The sequence below is a fragment of the Drosophila obscura genome, unplaced genomic scaffold (assembly GCF_018151105.1).
Source record: "Drosophila obscura isolate BZ-5 IFL unplaced genomic scaffold, ASM1815110v1 contig_73, whole genome shotgun sequence".
Classification (NCBI taxonomy): domain Eukaryota; kingdom Metazoa; phylum Arthropoda; class Insecta; order Diptera; family Drosophilidae; genus Drosophila; species Drosophila obscura.
This window is the reverse complement of record NW_024542865.1, coordinates 736,980-754,914: the sequence shown is the minus strand read 5'-3', so window position 1 is coordinate 754,914 and position 17,935 is coordinate 736,980. Positions and strand designations below refer to the sequence as shown.

Sequence of the window (17,935 nt, the reverse complement as noted above, 5' to 3'; positions counted from 1 at the left end):
AGGGAGTACAGTTAGAGTAAGTACAGTCTGCATCTAGGGCTCCCCCTGTATATTATCACATTATTATTCATTTACTGCGTAGGAGTATTTATTATAGGTCACTTTCACCGTAGACTCTGTCTAGGCTTTTCGTTATGTTATCCATTTTGGAGACCAGCTTCCCCAGAACTTCTTCAAGCAGTGTTATGCGTTGGTTCACCCGAAACGATTTCTTGTTGCCGTCTTTTGGTATAGACTGAAAGTAAACTGTCTCCGCTGGGGTCAAGTTCTTCCTTCGCACAGGACCCTCAAATTCTGACGTGGTGACATCCAGATCAGCCTTCTTGCCAAATGGCGAAGGGCGTGATTTTGTTGTACGAAAAGGCTTGGCCCGAACAAGCTGGGCGTGAACCATTTTGATCCGACTCTTGAAGATACGACAGTAAATCGAGTAGACGGCGCCCGTTAACTTCCTATACACAAAGGAGGCCAACTGAGTGCCCTGTATGGCAGAGCCCCTTTTCACCGCGGTGTAGGTCTCCATGATGATGGCCAGGAATATGTTCAGCAATATGAAAAACACAAGCAGTATGTAAGTGATGAAGTAGATGGGCCCTATCACTCGATCGGACTCCTGGATTAGATTGTACCGGAAGTCGCCCAAGATCATCCGTATCATAGTCAACATTGAAATGATTATGCTGTAGAAGTCTGGATGGTTGCTGCCAAAGAGCAGAAGTCCCAGTCTGGCATAGATCACAAAAACAATGCCAAACATCAGGGTGAAGCCAGCCAAATCCTTGGAGCACCTTGCCAGTGTCGTTGTCCACTCAACCAGTGTCTTGTTCAAGCTAATGAACTTGAATAGTTTGATCCACACGAGAAAGGCCAGAACAGCCATCATGTTCACATAAAATATGTTCGAGAAGCAGAGAACGTCGATGCTCTGGTAGACATCTTCCTTCTGCGCCCTGACTATGAGCGATTTCACCTCGAAGGTGTGCCACACGTTGTATAGCAATGCCAAATAGCAAATCGGCAATAGACAACACTCGAGAATATTTAGAAAGGATTTGAAGTGCGCCTTGAATCCCGCCAGGCGCAGCTCATTGATCTCTATGATGGTGTAGTAAATGATCATTAAATACCAAACAATATAGAACACAGTCATTTTCGGATCGGGATCGGTGAAGAACGAATACTTTTTGACTGTTTGCAAACGCGCCTGGGGTATGACCACCCCCGAGGCGGGAATTTCAGCGATTAGCTTAACGCTCTGAAAGATGTCCGTGTTCTCGTTGAAGAGATTGAACTCCACCAGACACAGCCTCGAGCTGCGGTCCAGCCAATTGCTGGTCTTGAGTTCATTTATCTTCTGCAGGTTATTCTCCTTGTTGTAGGTGAGGTCCACAGTGTAGCCGCCAGAGCTGTAGTAAGCGAGCAGAGTCCAGAACGGTGTTGCCTCGGCCTCGCCCATCGTCCTGTACGGGGAGCCCTTATGTGACCCGGCTCTCTCCTCGGCCGCCCAAGAATAGTCTTCGTAACAGGTGTCAAAGTACCAGCTCATATAGCAGCTCTCCTTTTGAACACGAACCTGGCGGAGGCGCGGCGGGCCGAGTAGCAGATTCTCGTGCATAAATCGGCGTGCTCGAAGATTTTCGATTGGATCGGACTCACTTACGGAATTGGCCGTTTTACCGTCCTCCTCGTCTTCGGTCATATCTCCGTGCAGTGTTATTAAAAAGTTATATATTAAGTAGTCCCACCAATCCGACACAGTGAGAATTTTCTCAAAGCAGTTGGTAACCGATGGCGCCACGACCAGACAGCGAGTGACGAACAGTTTCTTTGTCGTGTCGTTGAAGTAGAACATGTACGGGCTCCGCACGGTGAGAGTGATCAGCGATGTGAGGGCCAGAAAGACGATAAACACCAGAAACTCCAGGAGAGCGGCGCGCACCTGCTCATCGGTGGTATACAGAATGCGCGCTGTCTTCGACTTAAGGCCTTGGGGAGCTCGGTGCTTGCGCCACAATCCTCTCCGCTTCAGGGGAAGAAACATTCGTCCGAACTTGCGTTTCTTAACACTCGGCGCATTCCGCGTCTCTGCTTCCACTTGTGGCTCAGACGCCACAGTGTTGGGATCCGGGGGCGCCTGGAGCGCCTGTCCATGACGCAAGGTCATTGTCATCTCCCCGATGCTGACATTTTTAGAGCCAGCCAACTGTGTCAGCTGATGCTGTGAGTCCATTTCCGAGAACTTTTCGCCTCAAGACGATTAAGCAAACAACACAGACTGAGAAATATGAATTGACAGGACTCAAATAACAGTTACGATTCTGGCAGGCAGCCAGCAGGCAGCTCTGATAAAAAAAAAAAAACAGTGTATTTGTACAACTTACGTACAGAGCAGAACTCTTGCTGCTGCTCCATTCGTGAATATAATAAGATTTAAGTGAAGGAAGTCGCTGACTACATCGGTCTTGTGCTACAGCTTTTGACTGCTATTGCTATTAATCCTTTATTCAATGTCAATGCTTAGAGATTTAAGTGGAAGCACCAAAAGCAAACCACCGTCCTCCCTCGCTGCCAAAAGTAAAGTGCTTTTCCGATGCAACAGTTTCGCGTGGTTTATTGGGATTTTAAAACTCTTTTGTATGGCTGCATAATTTTAGGCAGCATGAACTATTTACGTGTCAAAAACTTTGTGTAAAATTCTTGAATAATTCCAGTCTGAAGGCATGTCTCGCTCCTGTGGGAATATATCTGCAATATATGTATATCCTTCTCTCTCTATCAGAATTCGGGCTCGTTTGAAACCATAAAATAATAAAAATCATCATAAATCAGAAATGAGGCATTGATAGTCTTTCAATAAATTTAATAGGAATTCTTTATTTGTGGCTAGCAACACTAAACGTTGCTCGATATTGTTTTCTTTACAGTCGCTACTGCTATAACGATATGGTAATCTTAACTTACGCAATATTATGTACAGTATTCAGCTATGGACTATTGAATAAGTACTAGGCAACTACCCTGTAATTTGATTCCCGCCCTTCCTTGGCATTCAGTGAATATGTACGTATGCATGTGTCCACAGGTCTGCCTGCACGTGCACCCACGGTGCGTATGTGTAATATAAGGCCAAAGGTGGCTCAAAGCCAAGCATTGAGTGTGGTTCTGTTCCGTTATCGTTTTGGGCTATGTAAAACTCTGGACTAGATGCTGTGGTTGTGTGGCTTGAGGAATATATGTATGTACATATGCTCTACAAATAAAAAATAAAAAAAATACTAGGTGCTTAGAACCGAAGTAAATACAAGGCCACAATGCTATGTGCAAGGCTATAGGTAAGCCAGCCGCTAGAGATATGTGTACAGATGCAGCTACACACATATGTATATATGATAATGTATCGGACGTTGAGCCAACGTTTGGGTGTGGTCCGTGGGTCCGTGGGTCAAATATAGTAAGCCGTTGCGCTGCCTGCTGGGGAAAATCTCTTAATTCTCTCTCCTCCTCCGCAATGGTCGCCTCTTCCCCCCCCTCCACCGTCCTATATGTGAAGAATGGCTTCCGTCGAGGATGTCGAGCGGCTGGCACTCGACTTGGACGATGTCTGTGGCGGCTCCATATCCTTGCTCTGGTCCAGGTCAAGATCGATCACCAGGCAGTCATAGGACGGTGGTGGCAGCTCGAATTTCAACACGCTTTCATAGCTGGGAGGCAGTGTGTCCACAATGCGCAGCACATCGTTTTGGGAGTTGATCTGGCGGGGCAAAAGGAATTCCAATTAAAAATCAGCGTCAGGATCTTAATGTCTCTGCCTCTACTCACATGCGACATTGCTCCGTTGGTGGCTCGATTGCCGGCCTCGTCGATGGGCCCTGCCCAGATGCAGACGCCCATGCGGTGCGTGACATAGCCGCAGATGATCACGCTGATCACCAGCATTCCGATGCCCAGCGCAAAGACCAGCCAGCGCGACTCTACGCTGTTGTCGCGCAGGTTCTTCTCCAGCTGCAGGGCGCAGAGGATCAGGACGGGCACTGCCACCATGGCCACCAATAGATCCACTATCGGACGCTGTGTGCTAGGGCCGGCGTTTAGCGGGGCCCGGCCCATCCCTGCGTGGGACCCAAAGCTATGGCTGCTGCTGTTCGGCGTCAGTGTAGATCGGGCCACGACTGTATTGTGGTTCTGTAGCACCATGCTGAAAGGCAGAGAGGGGGTGACACAGATAATTAGTCAGTCTAGTCTCATGTTTATTCGATGGGAACTTTGGGTAATTTTTAACGCTCAATGAATGGCTTTGAGACCCGAGACCCTCTTTTGATGGCCCGATTTCTCGCCCTTATGCTGGCAGTAGTCGGTGAGATAGTCAAACAATAGCTGCTTAGTCCCTCACATATTAGTACCACTATCACTATTACTATTACTATTACTATTCCTATTACTATTACTATTACTAGTGGTGTGGCGAAATGTTGTACGGGGTCATACCTGGGATCAAAGGCGTTAATCAGCCACAAGTCACAGACGGGGCGCATTTCGATATCGGTTTGAGATTCTCCCTCTCGTTCTGTGTGATTTGTTTCGATTGGTATCAATTGATTAATTTATTGCTGCCGTTATTCAGTTTTAGTTTCTCAATTGCACATTGATTCAATGATTTCAAAAAGAAACCTTTTGCGTATGGATATTTGCTCTTGGATATCTGATCTTCCCGAGAATCCATTGGGGGAAAGTTGGAAGTGCCCAAAGTGGGACTAGAGATCCAGTTGTGAAGAGTTTATCCACCACGGAGAACAGTTTTTTAATGGCAATGATTAAGGTAGGAATTTGATACTCCTTCAGCTTTATTAGAGCACTGCATTTATGACTCCTATTATTCACCGGCTGGAAATCTCGGCCATAAGCATGCTACAGCTGAGAACAGCTGAGAAGATAAGCGCATCTAGCGATCAGCAGCGAATGAAAACCAGATGAGATCAGTGGGATCGCTCGATGCGGTGCAAACTTGTGTTGCTCGTCTCCCTGTTTTCCCACATCATTCGCAGTCGGGCAAGCTTATCAACGGGCAATGTAAGGAGGAGAGATTGGTGCCAGGAGAGAAACTGGGGCTGGCTCGCAGGGGAAGGGTTCACTTTACACCAGCGATAAGGAGAGGCCACCGACTGCACGTGATATGAGCTATTATTATGGAAAACACTTTTCAACGCATTTTATTTGCACTTCGGTTGCCATGGCCGTCAATTAACACTTGAGCATTGGGTTTCGGATTCGGATTCGGATTCGGTCTCGGCTTCGTTTTCACAGGGAAAAACAACAACAGAAATTAAACACGAGTCAGCTTGGTCGGGCTGAAACCGATTTGGGGCGAACTGGACCGGTCAAGTCTTTGAATCCAACTGGAAAAGCGTCCCACACAGCCGAGGCCAGCGAGCATAAGCGAAATTGTATGTACGTCGAGTGATGGACTGCTGACTGGCGAGGTACCCAGGAGTTGCCATACTGCGGGGGTACATATACCAGTGAAATATGTCTATACCTATGTGCACCCGAATCCCCAAAGAACCGAAATGCCCAAACTGCCTTATGCTCAAGGGGTAGAGCGAAAAAAATCATTAAATTGCATTTCAAGAATGAAAAGCGAAGCAGAAAATACTTTTTGTCAATGCGGTCGTGTGCGCAGTCCGCATAATACCAGCGGGGTGGGTGGTACTGGCGAGGGGAACCCAAGTAGATGGTATAGGGTAGAGGAGGGGGAGGAGGAGGAGATCTGGTAATTGCAAAAGAAAATAATGATAGCAGGGAAGTTATTAAGGTTCTTGTCGGGCTTTATCTAGACGCGACACAAAAGCTCCAGCAGAAACAGAGCCAACGTAACCGGTTGCCACCGGCTCGGATCGGCTCGGCTCGGCTCCCCTCATTCAATATATTTTGAACTTTATCTGAAAGTTGTCTGAACTTTGCCAGCGATACTGCAGAGGAGATACCGATGCCGATACCGCCAAGACACGATGCAAAGGCTCGTGAATAGCGCTGCAAAAGTTAAAGTTATGGAAAATGGACAAAGCCAAGGATGAGCTGTCTCCCCTGGACCCCGCTTGGGCCCTCTTGTTTGTCTACCTATGCATCCCTCGACTGCTCACATGACAAATGCAAATACTATATGGAAATGTCCATAAGTCTGCATCATTATCAGTCCAGACAGCTTCGCACTGATAAGACGCCTCTGTCCCCGCTCTTCCGTGGCAGGGCCTGTCCTCAAATACATTCATACATACATACATGCATTCGAATGTACAACCGGTTGTAACAACTTTGTCATTCGCCCTCGTTCTGGTCGTACCGTACCCACTACGAGGAACTTCTCGCTAACAGTTCCATTTGAATGATTTAGTGCCCCAATGTGGGGAAGTTGTCAACGAATCAACGAATTTATGAATCATTTGCCGGTTTTGGGGCGAGGACCCAGTTCTGGATCAAAGAGCCGTTACAAAGATGTAAGGACTTCCTTCAATTTACGTAAGTGAGCCGTTGTCCGAAATCAGGGCGCAATAACCCCCTTCCCTATATTTGTACTCGTTGCAGCTTTGTTTCGTGGGGATCGGTTTTTGGATAAACATACATACATACATATGTATGTATATATTGTATGCACATTAGGAAATTCTTAGAATTCTCTTCGAATTTACTTATGCATAATGTGTATGTATATATATTTTATTTTATTTTATTTTATTTTTATTTGTTCAAGCTTCTTAAAAATTTCCATAAAAGAAACTACTCGTATCAATTGTTTATGGTATTTATTGTAATTTTCGCCTTTCTTTGGCAGAAAACAATTGCAGACACCGATACAGGTATCTTACGTAAGAGTTGAAGATACAAATACAAATCATTGCTTGAGCTATCAACTTCCGTCTTGCGTCAGAATCTGTAGACTTCCGCTCAGGGTCTAGCTCTGCGCCCGCTACCCCTTGCCCATTGCCAGTGCCAGTGCCAGATAATATGCCAAGTACTACGTGCCCACAAGAATTTTGAATAATTTTTGCATATTTTCACTTGTGAATGAAGAGCATCTCATCAGCATCAGCATCAGCTCGAGTCAATGACCAGAGGCATGCATGTAAATACATACATTCGTATGTACGTGTACTTGATAAACTCGTATAAATGATCATATAGGGAGGGTACTCAAGGCAGAACAAGGCAGTTTCCCAGGCTTGCTAAATAGAAAATCTCGATACGTTATTGCATGTCACCACCAGGCACGTAGTCGTCAAAGTGTCATCTGCCTGTGACTCTGACTCCGACTCTGCCTCTGCCCCTGCCTGACGAAACGAATAAATCGTCTAAAATACAAATTAGCCTTGTGACTCTAATAGACATACACGCCCACAAAAAATGCCACCATTGAGGGAAACAGGGTAAAAAGTATTTTTTATATGGGTCTGGGTCTGGGTATAGTTGTTGCTCTGACCATACTGAGAGTATAGCTTATCGTATACGAGTTTCTCTGCTCGAAATGTGCAATTATTGTACGAGTACTGCGTGATTTTGACTTTGAGAGAATGGAATAGAATAGAGTGTCAGCTTTTCAGCTGGGCACTGGCCCAGAAACCCAATTGGGTCCAAGTGCAAAGATCAGACATAAGAATATATCATTACCGAATAGTAGGTAATACTCGTAAGTAAATTGTATATGTATGCAGATATCGAATTACTGATGACTCTGCTTGACTTTTTTTCGAGTAATGTGCAATTCTCTTTTGAGCAAGCTTTCATTTTGGGTCTTCGGACCAAGACGTTCGCCTTTTGTCTCTTCGTAAGGCCGTACACGGATCTTCAGTCAGCTCGATAGGGTAATGCTTTTTTCTCTGTTAAATTTCTTTCTTTTCTTTAGCTAAAGGTGTGCTCAGAAAATAAATCTACACAAATATCATAAAGATATAAGACAACAACGATATGATTTCCACAAAGTGAGTGAATTTCCCTATTTGCTTAAATGGGAAATGCGTCATATCCCAGCCCCAGACGTTCAGTTCATATGATATAGGTGCTGCATGGTGAGGTACTTTATGTGTTTCAATTGTTTTAGATTCATATAATAAAGTCGGTAAATGTTGACGATGCTCCCGACCTCCCTCACCATTATCGGTCGTGTGGCAAGCCATAGAGCATACAATCATACAACCACAACAGCCGCAATGTTTTTAATTGTGACGACAAGAACAAGAACCATAAAACTAAAGCAGAGACAAAAGACGCCTGACGAAACAAACGCCCACAATGCGGAACAAATTCTTGGGAATCGTCTGGCCTACTTAGCAAGGGAGTCACTCTGATATATGTAAGTACGTATACGTATGTATGTATTAGTTCGCTTATGTTTCCAGTTATACCGTACGTAGATGTGTCTGTGCATATGAGCCTTCCATACATGAACCAGAATGAAGCAATGACGATGATTCCCCACAGGCCGATCCAACCACGGAGAGTATTATTAATGTATTAATTGATCGGATCCGAGTGTTGTTAAATTGTGAATGGGCGAATGTGTCAACCGTTGTTGATGCCTTTTGATTGACCAAATTGCCCGAGTGTCGAGGGAGGGTGGATGGCTCCCTGCAAAGGGGGGGAACTTCTCATTTAAAGCTGAACATATGTATGTACAATGCACATTGTGCATAGATCCCTATAATCTCTTAAGCTTTTGCCAACCCTCTTTCTTCCGTAGTTCCTGGCCATAATTGGAACAATAGTTGATACGAAAATTGTTTTTAATTTAATTTCCCCTCTTTTGCTTTAGTTTTCTGCTGGACCACCCAAGAAAATACATTAACTTCATACATGTATGTATGTATACATATGTATGTTCATACATATATGTATGTATGTACATATATAACAACTAATAAAAGTCACAAGATAAATGAATTCTATTCTGCTATCAATAAATTTTATTTATCTGTTGTTTCTGGCTGATGATTCGAATTCTCATTCACATACATACATACGTATGTACATACATTCATATGTACATAAAAATATGTACATTTAATATGAATGTTTTTGTTGAAACTTGGAAAGATTTTTAGTTCTGCCATGTTAAGAAATCTCAGTGGGAGTTATCTGTGTTTCTGTGGCATCTTTCGCTGAATGATGCAACTTCTTTCCGAAAACCGAGCGATACTATCACTATCGAAAGGCAAAAACACCTGTTTTTGTTATTTGCATTGCCTTTGGGATAGTTCGAATCTTCTTCGCTTCCCAAATTGCATGGCATGGCCCACATACACCACCACGCACATGTGTACACACTAGAGCAGAGAGCATCATTTCCGTCTCTGTCTGTCTCCTCCTTTCCTATTTTGTGAATTTTATTTATAGACGTGGGATGAAGGGTGAGGAGTAAACATGTTTGTCGGCATTTCGTACTCACTTGAGAATTCCTCTGTTCGCTTAGCTTCTCTTCTCGCTCTCGTTTCAACCAAACACACTCACTCTCTGTTTGTATATCTTTGGGGGCTGGCTGCTTCTGCTTCTGCTCTGCCCTGCTCTTCTTCAAATCGAGCTGTCTTTTCCGCACATTTGAAAACAACAAAAAACAGACACAAAAACAAAATGTACAACAACAGGCCCGAACGAAAATGTTGTGTTATTATTGAGAATTTTGCACGCGATTCGATTGATTTGCCACAAAATCGGTGCAGCGGCAAGTTGAATGGACTGTCTATCTGTGCTGGCTCTGGGTGTACTCGTAGTGCTCCTCCTGGCGTTGGTTGGGGTCCTGATCCTCGCAGCTGTTGCCTACTCTCACGCAATGGATCCAATGCCCGTGAACCATTACAACTACGCCACTATACTATGAGCAAGTGGTTGATGGTCGTGGAGAGTGCGCTCTCCTCAGCCAGGATCTCTGTCGATTACGTTCTGTTGAACTTTGGACAGCAGTGGGACGCGAGGCGAACACAAGAGCAATACAACCGAAGACGACCGGTATAAGCGTAGGGAACACCGTTCGCGCACTGCGAATCTACAAAATTTGTGATATTTATTCCTCCTTTCTTATGGGTTTTCGAATTAATCGCGGAGATCCGATCGGGATGAACCAGGGCGAGCATTGACTAAGCAGCAACTGTGCCGATCGCTTTTGCGTCTGCTCTGGCTTCGACTCTCTCTACCCACGTCTGCTGCTCACGTCGACGTCGCACAGTGGGGCCATTGTAACGGTTTTCCCCCAATATCATATCTTCTAAACTAACTAACGAGCTAACCATCACAATCTGAGAAGTTTTGGAAAGATATTTCCCTAAGCTGTAGAATAAAGAAAAGCCTCGGGATTCTTCGAACAGATACATAAATAAACCAACATTCAATACATTCATGCAAATAAATTAAAAGTTATATATTTGTACTTATTTCCGAAATGTTTATAAAAATCTGATCATTACAAATACACGCCCAATACGATATCGCTTTTTTTCATTATTTTTAGACAGCTTTTAAATGAAAAAAATTTTGAATAAATAAAAATGGGGTTAACAAATTGATAGTCTCCACTGTGCGTCGACACACAGTCAATGACGTTTTTGTCGCTTCTGTAGAAGATTCTCTGATGTTGCTGTTGTTTCTATTGTTGCTCAGCTTTTGCTCTCTGTCAGATATGCGCAAGGCATGGGCAGAAAGGTGCCGATCGCTATGAATGGCATGCCAGAGTATAATTTGCATTCAATCAGACACAAAGTTTTGTTGAGAGCTGAAAAGCTGTTCATTGAATAAATAAATCCAGCTCTTAATGGGATTTCCTCTGTACTACCCTTAAGAAAATAGAAATCTCCGTCATGAAAACCACAATAGAATTTCACGTTCCAATGTTCAAGTGGTGAACAAGTCACTGGAATGCCTATTCAGAGATGGCATCACTAGAACAAGGCGCACTCTCTTGTATCACAATTTTCATACCTACCAGGGTAAACTTATAACACGATATGGTTATCTGAGTGACTGCCTCTTTTTGAGTAGAATATGTAGAATACACAAGGAGAGCAGCATGATCATACCTTCTTATTACAGTCCCCTTCCTGTGGTTTACTCTCTAGGTCTGCAGAGGGTCATGTAGTCCGGAGCTCAAGAGCTTTGACGTGATCGGCACGCTCTGAACACTCTGCACCCACACTGCACAATGGAACCAAAGACCAACAAATTAAAATACATACATATGTATGATTGAAAACTAAGTAAAAGTTCCTAATGCACATCCTTGGTTACTAGAACATAATGGATGGACAGCTTTACAGCTTTTAAACACTCCTTCTCCACGTTGAGAATGTCCTCATAAATCCGATGGGGAAGCGACTCGTATGTAGATAATGTGCATATATTTCCAATATTCCATTACACACAGACTGTCAGACCGTTATTATTTTATCTTTCCACAAACTATTATTTCTCGCTCACTCCGCCAGGGATCGTAAGCTAAATGTGGATATTTGCGGGAGAGAGAGTGAGAGAAGATCACATGACAGGAGAGCCACTGAGAATTAATTTCTTTATTCTGACTATGATAACGATCTGATCGACGTCTGCCATCTAGTAATCTGACCAATCTGTTAGATTTTGTTTTCTCGTACAGTGGAAGTTTCGATTGCCCGCGAGTGCCCTCTGGCGCAGGAGATGTAGAATCTTAATGGTAGATGTAGAATCTATATCATATGCCTACATATTTACATACTAACTGAGTAACTGAGTACTACGACGTTCCTTCTCGTTTTATTCTGCGAATTTGAGCCTTTTTGTTTACAATAAATTTCAAAGGAAAAAATAAGTTTTGAACTGACTGACTTGATGGCTGATCTGATTGTTTTTTTAAATAAGATTTGTTGAATTCGTTTGTGCGATTAGGTATCCAGTGTTTTGTTTATGTCTGGCTATATAATGAAAAAAAAAATGTTATGTTATTTTTGCTATCGGTTGAGCAATGGATCTCAGATTTCAGCTTCGTTGCCATGACTGAAGATATGGACACACACACACACAAGAATGAATAGAAAGTAGAAAAAAGGGCAAGCGCAGCCTAAGAGACAGACGGCGAAGCTTCATGCATATGTACATACATATGTACATATATTTTCGAGAAACTTCTGACTTGGCAAATTATCGCTAAAAACCGAATAAGCTCCCCTAACTCTGCTATAAAAAAAACTAGATAATATAAAATTCGCCCTGAAACTAAAGAAGCTGTGCAAGCCATTATTTTTAGAATGATTTTTGCTATTCAAGCCATTTTCTGAGTGAGCAATTTGTACAAAATATCCAAGTCTTTCAAAAATTTTGGAATTTTATAAGTTATTAATTTAGCAAGCTGAAGTGGCGGAAGTTTCCACTGTGCGTCGTTTGACCCTGGCTTCTTTAGTATCAATTAAGATCAATTTCCGAATACCATCAACGATAAGAGTACAGAGTACAAGAAAATACATACATACATACATATGTACATAAATATGGGCATTTCCATGATGTAAAGTGAAAAGAAATAAAGCGTGGTTTTATTTGTACAACAGGAATAGCTAATGAATCTTAATTAGCCCTATAATTGTTGCCAAAGTTGATTTTGGTCAACTGGAAAATTACATGTAAATATGTACATAGGTACATATGTACATATGTATGTATATGCATATATTCTGTATATATATTTCTGTTACAGAAACAGCTGAACAAACAAATGTGCAAGTAAGATTTACATTTATTTGTTGTACATTAAGCAGAAGCTGCCATATATCCAATATCAGGCAATATGGATTACTGCCACAGGTTTTTTTTCTAAGCCAATAACATCTGATTCCTTCTTCTGGCTTTTACATCCCCTTCGATCAGTGGTAATCATGGGCGTACACATATACATGTATGTATGTATGTATGTATGTATGTATGTATGTAACATGCTCACCTTTTAAGGTGTGTTCTGGCTCGCCCAAGTCTCACCTTTAGTTAGTACACCTCGGTTCTAGCTTTCTTGCTCTCATTGAGGTCGCAGCTTCTTTGCTTTGCTCCCGGCAGCGCGTTGATAAGAGATGCCGTTACTGTAGGCGTTGCCTTTGTCGCTTATCTGATTGCCAATGTGACACATTGAGCAGACAATGGGCAAACGCCTGCGTGGATGTGAGTATGGTTGCTGGCTGCTGGCTGGAGAGTTGTTTGCTTCGCGATCTGCACACGCACACAAAAAGCGCAGTCACCTACCTGATAAGGCAGGCTCTTCCTCCCGCACTTTTGGCGTTTCTTCGCCCATAACTGAAAAAACAATTCCCCTACTAAGTACTTGCTGGGAAAGTGGTAAAGTTTTGCACTTACGAGTACATATTTGTCTATCTTGTGCTGCCAAGAATCTTAGAAATATATGATTTGGATATATGTATGTATGATCCCAAGGAATTTATGTACATATGTATGTATGTGTGAATAATGGAGGTTTGGGCATACCTAAGCCCTTAAGATTCCCACGAATCCCCGCCATACCTTTTGGCTGCTCTTATCAGTTCCTATAGAAATCTGTTGAATTGGCACAATAAAATCCCGATTGCGTCATTGCTGATTTCGTTAATCATGGTAGTGAAATCAAAATACATTTGGGTCAATGGATTATCAATGCAGGGTACATGTGACACATCAAATAGTCAATTACCTCCGATACGGCAAGCAACCGATGAAGTTAACATATGTATGTACATGCAGAGATGTCAGGATGATATCCGTACCGTTACACTGACGATAGTCGAAGTTCGATGTCCACACGAGCAGTGCAATGACTCGGACAAAATAGATCACAGATCAGAAATCATTTCCAGGTAGGGAGTGGACAGATTTGTCGACAAACAGAGAGAACCCGCAAGCGGATAGCCCCATTTAAGGTTTTATGGCAGATACGTGATCGGGCTGTTGCCCTCTCACCCATCTCCACCAATCAGGGCTAGTCCCACATTGAGTCGGAAAAACTTTTGCAAAATAAAATGCTGGTCACGTCCCAAGTACATATGTACAAAAAAATATCTGCTTCTGTATCTAACCTATTGCTGTGGCAGAGCAAAAGCCTGCCAAAGCGAATAAGCGACCAGAGGCACAGGTAGGCAATAGATAAAACCGGCCATATTCCAAAGACAAATTGATAACACAACCATCTTTATTGCGCTTGTGCGGGACGGGAAGTCGCATCGTTTGGGCTTATCGCAGCCTCACTGAAAAAATAAAGCAAACAACAGCCACCACAGTCGGTTATCAGGGGGCGAGGGAGAGACGACTTTACGGATGCACACACTGATATCATGTGGCACAACATGTAGTTGGCTTATTGACTTGGGGCCCGAAGCTATAAAAGATACTATGTTATACATTTTTAAGAATTAATCGTTCTTAGTACAAACATAGCACCATCAGGTGCACCATCCCGACTGAGCTGCAGGAACAAGGTAGAGTGCACAGCCCTAGCAGTTTATATAAATTAGTATACTGAAACTGATACATTCTTCTCCCAGTATTACATTATATTTTGGTTAATATATACTGGCTTGGGATTGTGGCTTGAAAAGGGACTAGGTATCTGTGTTCTGTAGAGCCTCTAGCCTCTAGAACCGCTTTTTGCCTGGAGCTGACGCGGATGCCTGGTTGCTTTCACAGATATAATTTAGGGCTATAATTTGGGTATATATTCACATTTTTCTCGATATTACTTTTTTTCGATACACATATGTATGTACATACATATGTTGCTTAAGAGTTGCGAGCTAGCGAGCATTTGGCTTGTACACAAACGGTTCGTTACGATGCCAGTGCCTACTTTCAGGCTGTTCATTTCAATAACCATTGATCGAGAAGCGCTGTACAATGTACATTTAAGGAGTTGTCTCTGAGCTTTTACTTGATGCAAATCACTTTGGGTCGTAACTGAAAAAAGCCGTTCCAAGCCCAGCTGTGAGTCGCGGTCCTCTCGCAGGAAGTCCAAATCCTGAAGTACTGAGATCTTGATGAACCGGAACAAAAAAAAAAGAAAACGAATAACCACCTTAAAGGCACACAGTGGGCGGGTGAAGCCTACAATCAAACTAAACTTGGACCTGAATAGACGCAATATTATACTATAAATTAGCCAGTTCTATATAAGATTCTATATGAATGATTTTCAAAAACGTTACTTTGTTTCCTCGTGGAAACACGAAACTCATTTAAAAAAAAACGTTGTATGGAGCCTAGGTCCCTGCCACAACACAAACACTGCAAGGTTTTTCCAACAACGAAATTTGGTTGGTTTTTGAAGTTCATCTAAACTCGAGTGAAGCAAATAGACCTCTGCCCGCAAAGGTCGCAATAGTTAAACAATAAATTGGGCAATAGTAGAGCGTATTCACCGTAGTTCACCCGTGCTCTTTTTCGGGCATAATTATTCTTTTTTGTTCTACTTTTATATTTGGCTCGACAATCAACTGGGAGTTTTCCCGTCTTCCTTTTGTGTAGCTCTGATTTCTTCTTGTTGGCTTAGCAGTTTTTTTCTCTTGTGTAGCTATGGCCATATGGGAGGGAGCTGGTGCCACCTGTTGACACTGCACTACGTATGTACATAGCTGTTCGTAGTTTACTGATAACTTTAGATTGTCAGATTTTAGTTGGCGACATGCATGTCGGTTGCCTGAAATATTAAACAAGTTATTAAACATTCATACATTTGTGTGATGAGTAAACGAACCGAGTAGAACAGCCAAGAGACACCATCGAAGTGACTGACAGTCTGCTCCGTGCCTTTCCATTTCACATTTCTTGCGATTGCGGTCCTGCGAGTATTTTTCAGCATGCGCTTCTACTATATCATATCGCTGGGAATTCGCTTTGTTTTGGTTTTGATGTTCTTTGTTTTTCGTGCCTGCAGAGTGGTTGCTGAAAACTTGTCCTGCTGACTTGCATCGCATCTACGTTGGCCTCCATGTGCTCTAAATGACTAGCGTAAAGACACATTATTATATTTATTTAATCAAACACGCTTTTTTTCCAGGTTCCATCCAGCTGATTTTAAAAACAAATATAGCAATTAGGGATGTGGAATATGTACCGATATGCAAACCATGTCGATAAATGGGCGAACTAGCAGCCGATGGTATTTCCAGCGATATTGTCGATTAATATCGAATTAATAGCAGACCTTTTACTTGGCGCGGCTTTGCTCTCGATATCGGAATATACGAAATCAGACAAATTTACACTTGCAGGCGCAGGTTGTTACGTTATTAGAGTAGGTAAATTATGATTATGTCTTCGATGACGACCAAAGCCACCAACTTTTGTAAATCAACAGAATTCTGCACACGTTACAGTCGTTTTGTATGGCTAAAGGGGTAAGCGATTGAAAAGAGATTTTTGAGTGTGCTGTAGATAATCTCGACAACATTTACACCGTTTTTATTGCAAAAGAATAGAACAGCAAACTACAAATTGTGAAACATTATTATGTGGACTTAATTTTCCCGCTTTAATTAAAGACATACGAGAAATTGCACGTATGTATGTATGTATATATGTATCTATGAACGACATAATTTTTGTGGATACAGAGTAACAGCCAGTTTGCGAAATTTCAGTAATGATTGTGCACAGAAATATTTAGAACGAGTACGGATATTTAAGTCTGTATATCGTAATTCTACGACATCTAGAAGCTTTACAATATGCTGTGAAAGTTAAACTTTGTTACCTATGTACATATTTACATACATATTTGTGCACAAATGAATAATTAAAAATGTAATTGAGTGTAGCAAAAATATACAACAAAAATGGTTTAATGTTCAATAATAAAGTTTTTTAAAATAAGCATTCCACACTGGAGTAAATATTTCAATGGACTATACCCTTTTTGTACAAATAAAATCCTATTTAATTAAAGTTAAATAAATAAAGTATTTCCAACGATTTGTGTGCCTCTGCTCTGAGGTTTTTAGATAAGGTTCCCAGGTTCGGTCATATTTTCACTTGGACCGCAAGCCCCGTCCCGACTTGACCGCAGTGATAGCGCCTTATCACTATTACTAAGTACTAAGTACGAGTGGATCCTGAAACACATGGAACACTTATGATGAATTCAAAAGTAAAACCCATTTTTGTTTATTTTTATTAGCTAGGAATAATACGAGTTTCTAATTATGGTTTTAATATATTTACGTGCGGACTAAAGATAAAATGTTGACTGATATAAAGAGTTGTACATGAATAAATATATATGTACATATGTATGTATGTATGCACAAACATATGATACATATGTATGTTCACTCAGAGAAACGTGGCACAGTATAAAGAAACAGACCAATATTTAAATTAAATATTCGGTTTTTAAATGAAAATTTAGTACAATTAAAAATAGTTCACTTTGTCGGAAAAAATCTGTTGGTACCTATCCAATTTAAAAACTATAAATGTGTAAATATAGCCGCTTCAATATTTGCTCTGGGTGTTGGTGTAGTTGTGTCATGGGAAAACTGAAAATAATGAGTTATGCTGCTGTAAGATGGATAAAACCCTGCTTGCTTGGTGCACCGCTCTCTTAGGTTTTCCAGCTTAGAGAACCTCACTCAGCATAACACCAAAGAGAGAGCAAAGGAAAGAGTGAACGAATAAGCCCACATTATTGGACCCGGCTGAAGTGGCACGACCAGGACCAATTGACTGGCTTGCAGCTTGTCGTGCGCCCCGTCTCCACCCAATGGGACGCCGCATTACCTGTGCCAGTGCCACATGCCACCACCCTGACCTACACAGCAAGCGGCCAATCAGCGAGTAGGCGGTGCAAGCCGGAAGGCCAGCCGATTGGACGCTGCCTTCAGCAGCGCCAACTGAGCGCAAGCGAAAGAGAGAACACGACCACGAGCGCAAGAGAACCAACGCCAACACGGCAATCAAT

The 17,935-nt window shown here is 42.3% G+C and overlaps 2 protein-coding genes across 3 annotated transcripts; both read right to left on the bottom strand.

The window, feature by feature from the left end:
- Window positions 1-79: 79 nt before the first annotated feature.
- LOC111065199 (polycystic kidney disease 2-like 2 protein) lies at window positions 80-2,303 on the bottom strand. The gene has a single exon (XM_022353237.2). It carries the CDS (start codon window positions 2,228-2,230, stop codon window positions 92-94), a length of 2,139 nt encoding a protein of 712 aa, XP_022208929.2. The 5' UTR covers window positions 2,231-2,303; the 3' UTR covers window positions 80-91.
- Window positions 2,304-2,851: 548 nt separating this feature from the next.
- Window positions 2,852-10,142, bottom strand: LOC111065200. Of its 2 annotated transcripts, none has more exons than XM_022353239.2 (3): window positions 9,434-10,142; window positions 3,820-4,195; window positions 2,852-3,751 (listed from the first exon to the last, which is right to left on the bottom strand). In XM_022353239.2, exons 2-3 carry the CDS (start codon window positions 4,192-4,194, stop codon window positions 3,539-3,541), a joined length of 588 nt encoding a protein of 195 aa, XP_022208931.1. In that variant the 5' UTR covers window position 4,195; window positions 9,434-10,142; the 3' UTR covers window positions 2,852-3,538. The 2 variants fall into 2 exon arrangements, with proteins under 2 accessions (XP_022208931.1, XP_022208930.1); XM_022353238.2 differs by lacking the exon at window positions 9,434-10,142 and adding an exon at window positions 4,486-4,802.
- Window positions 10,143-17,935: the final 7,793 nt, after the last annotated feature.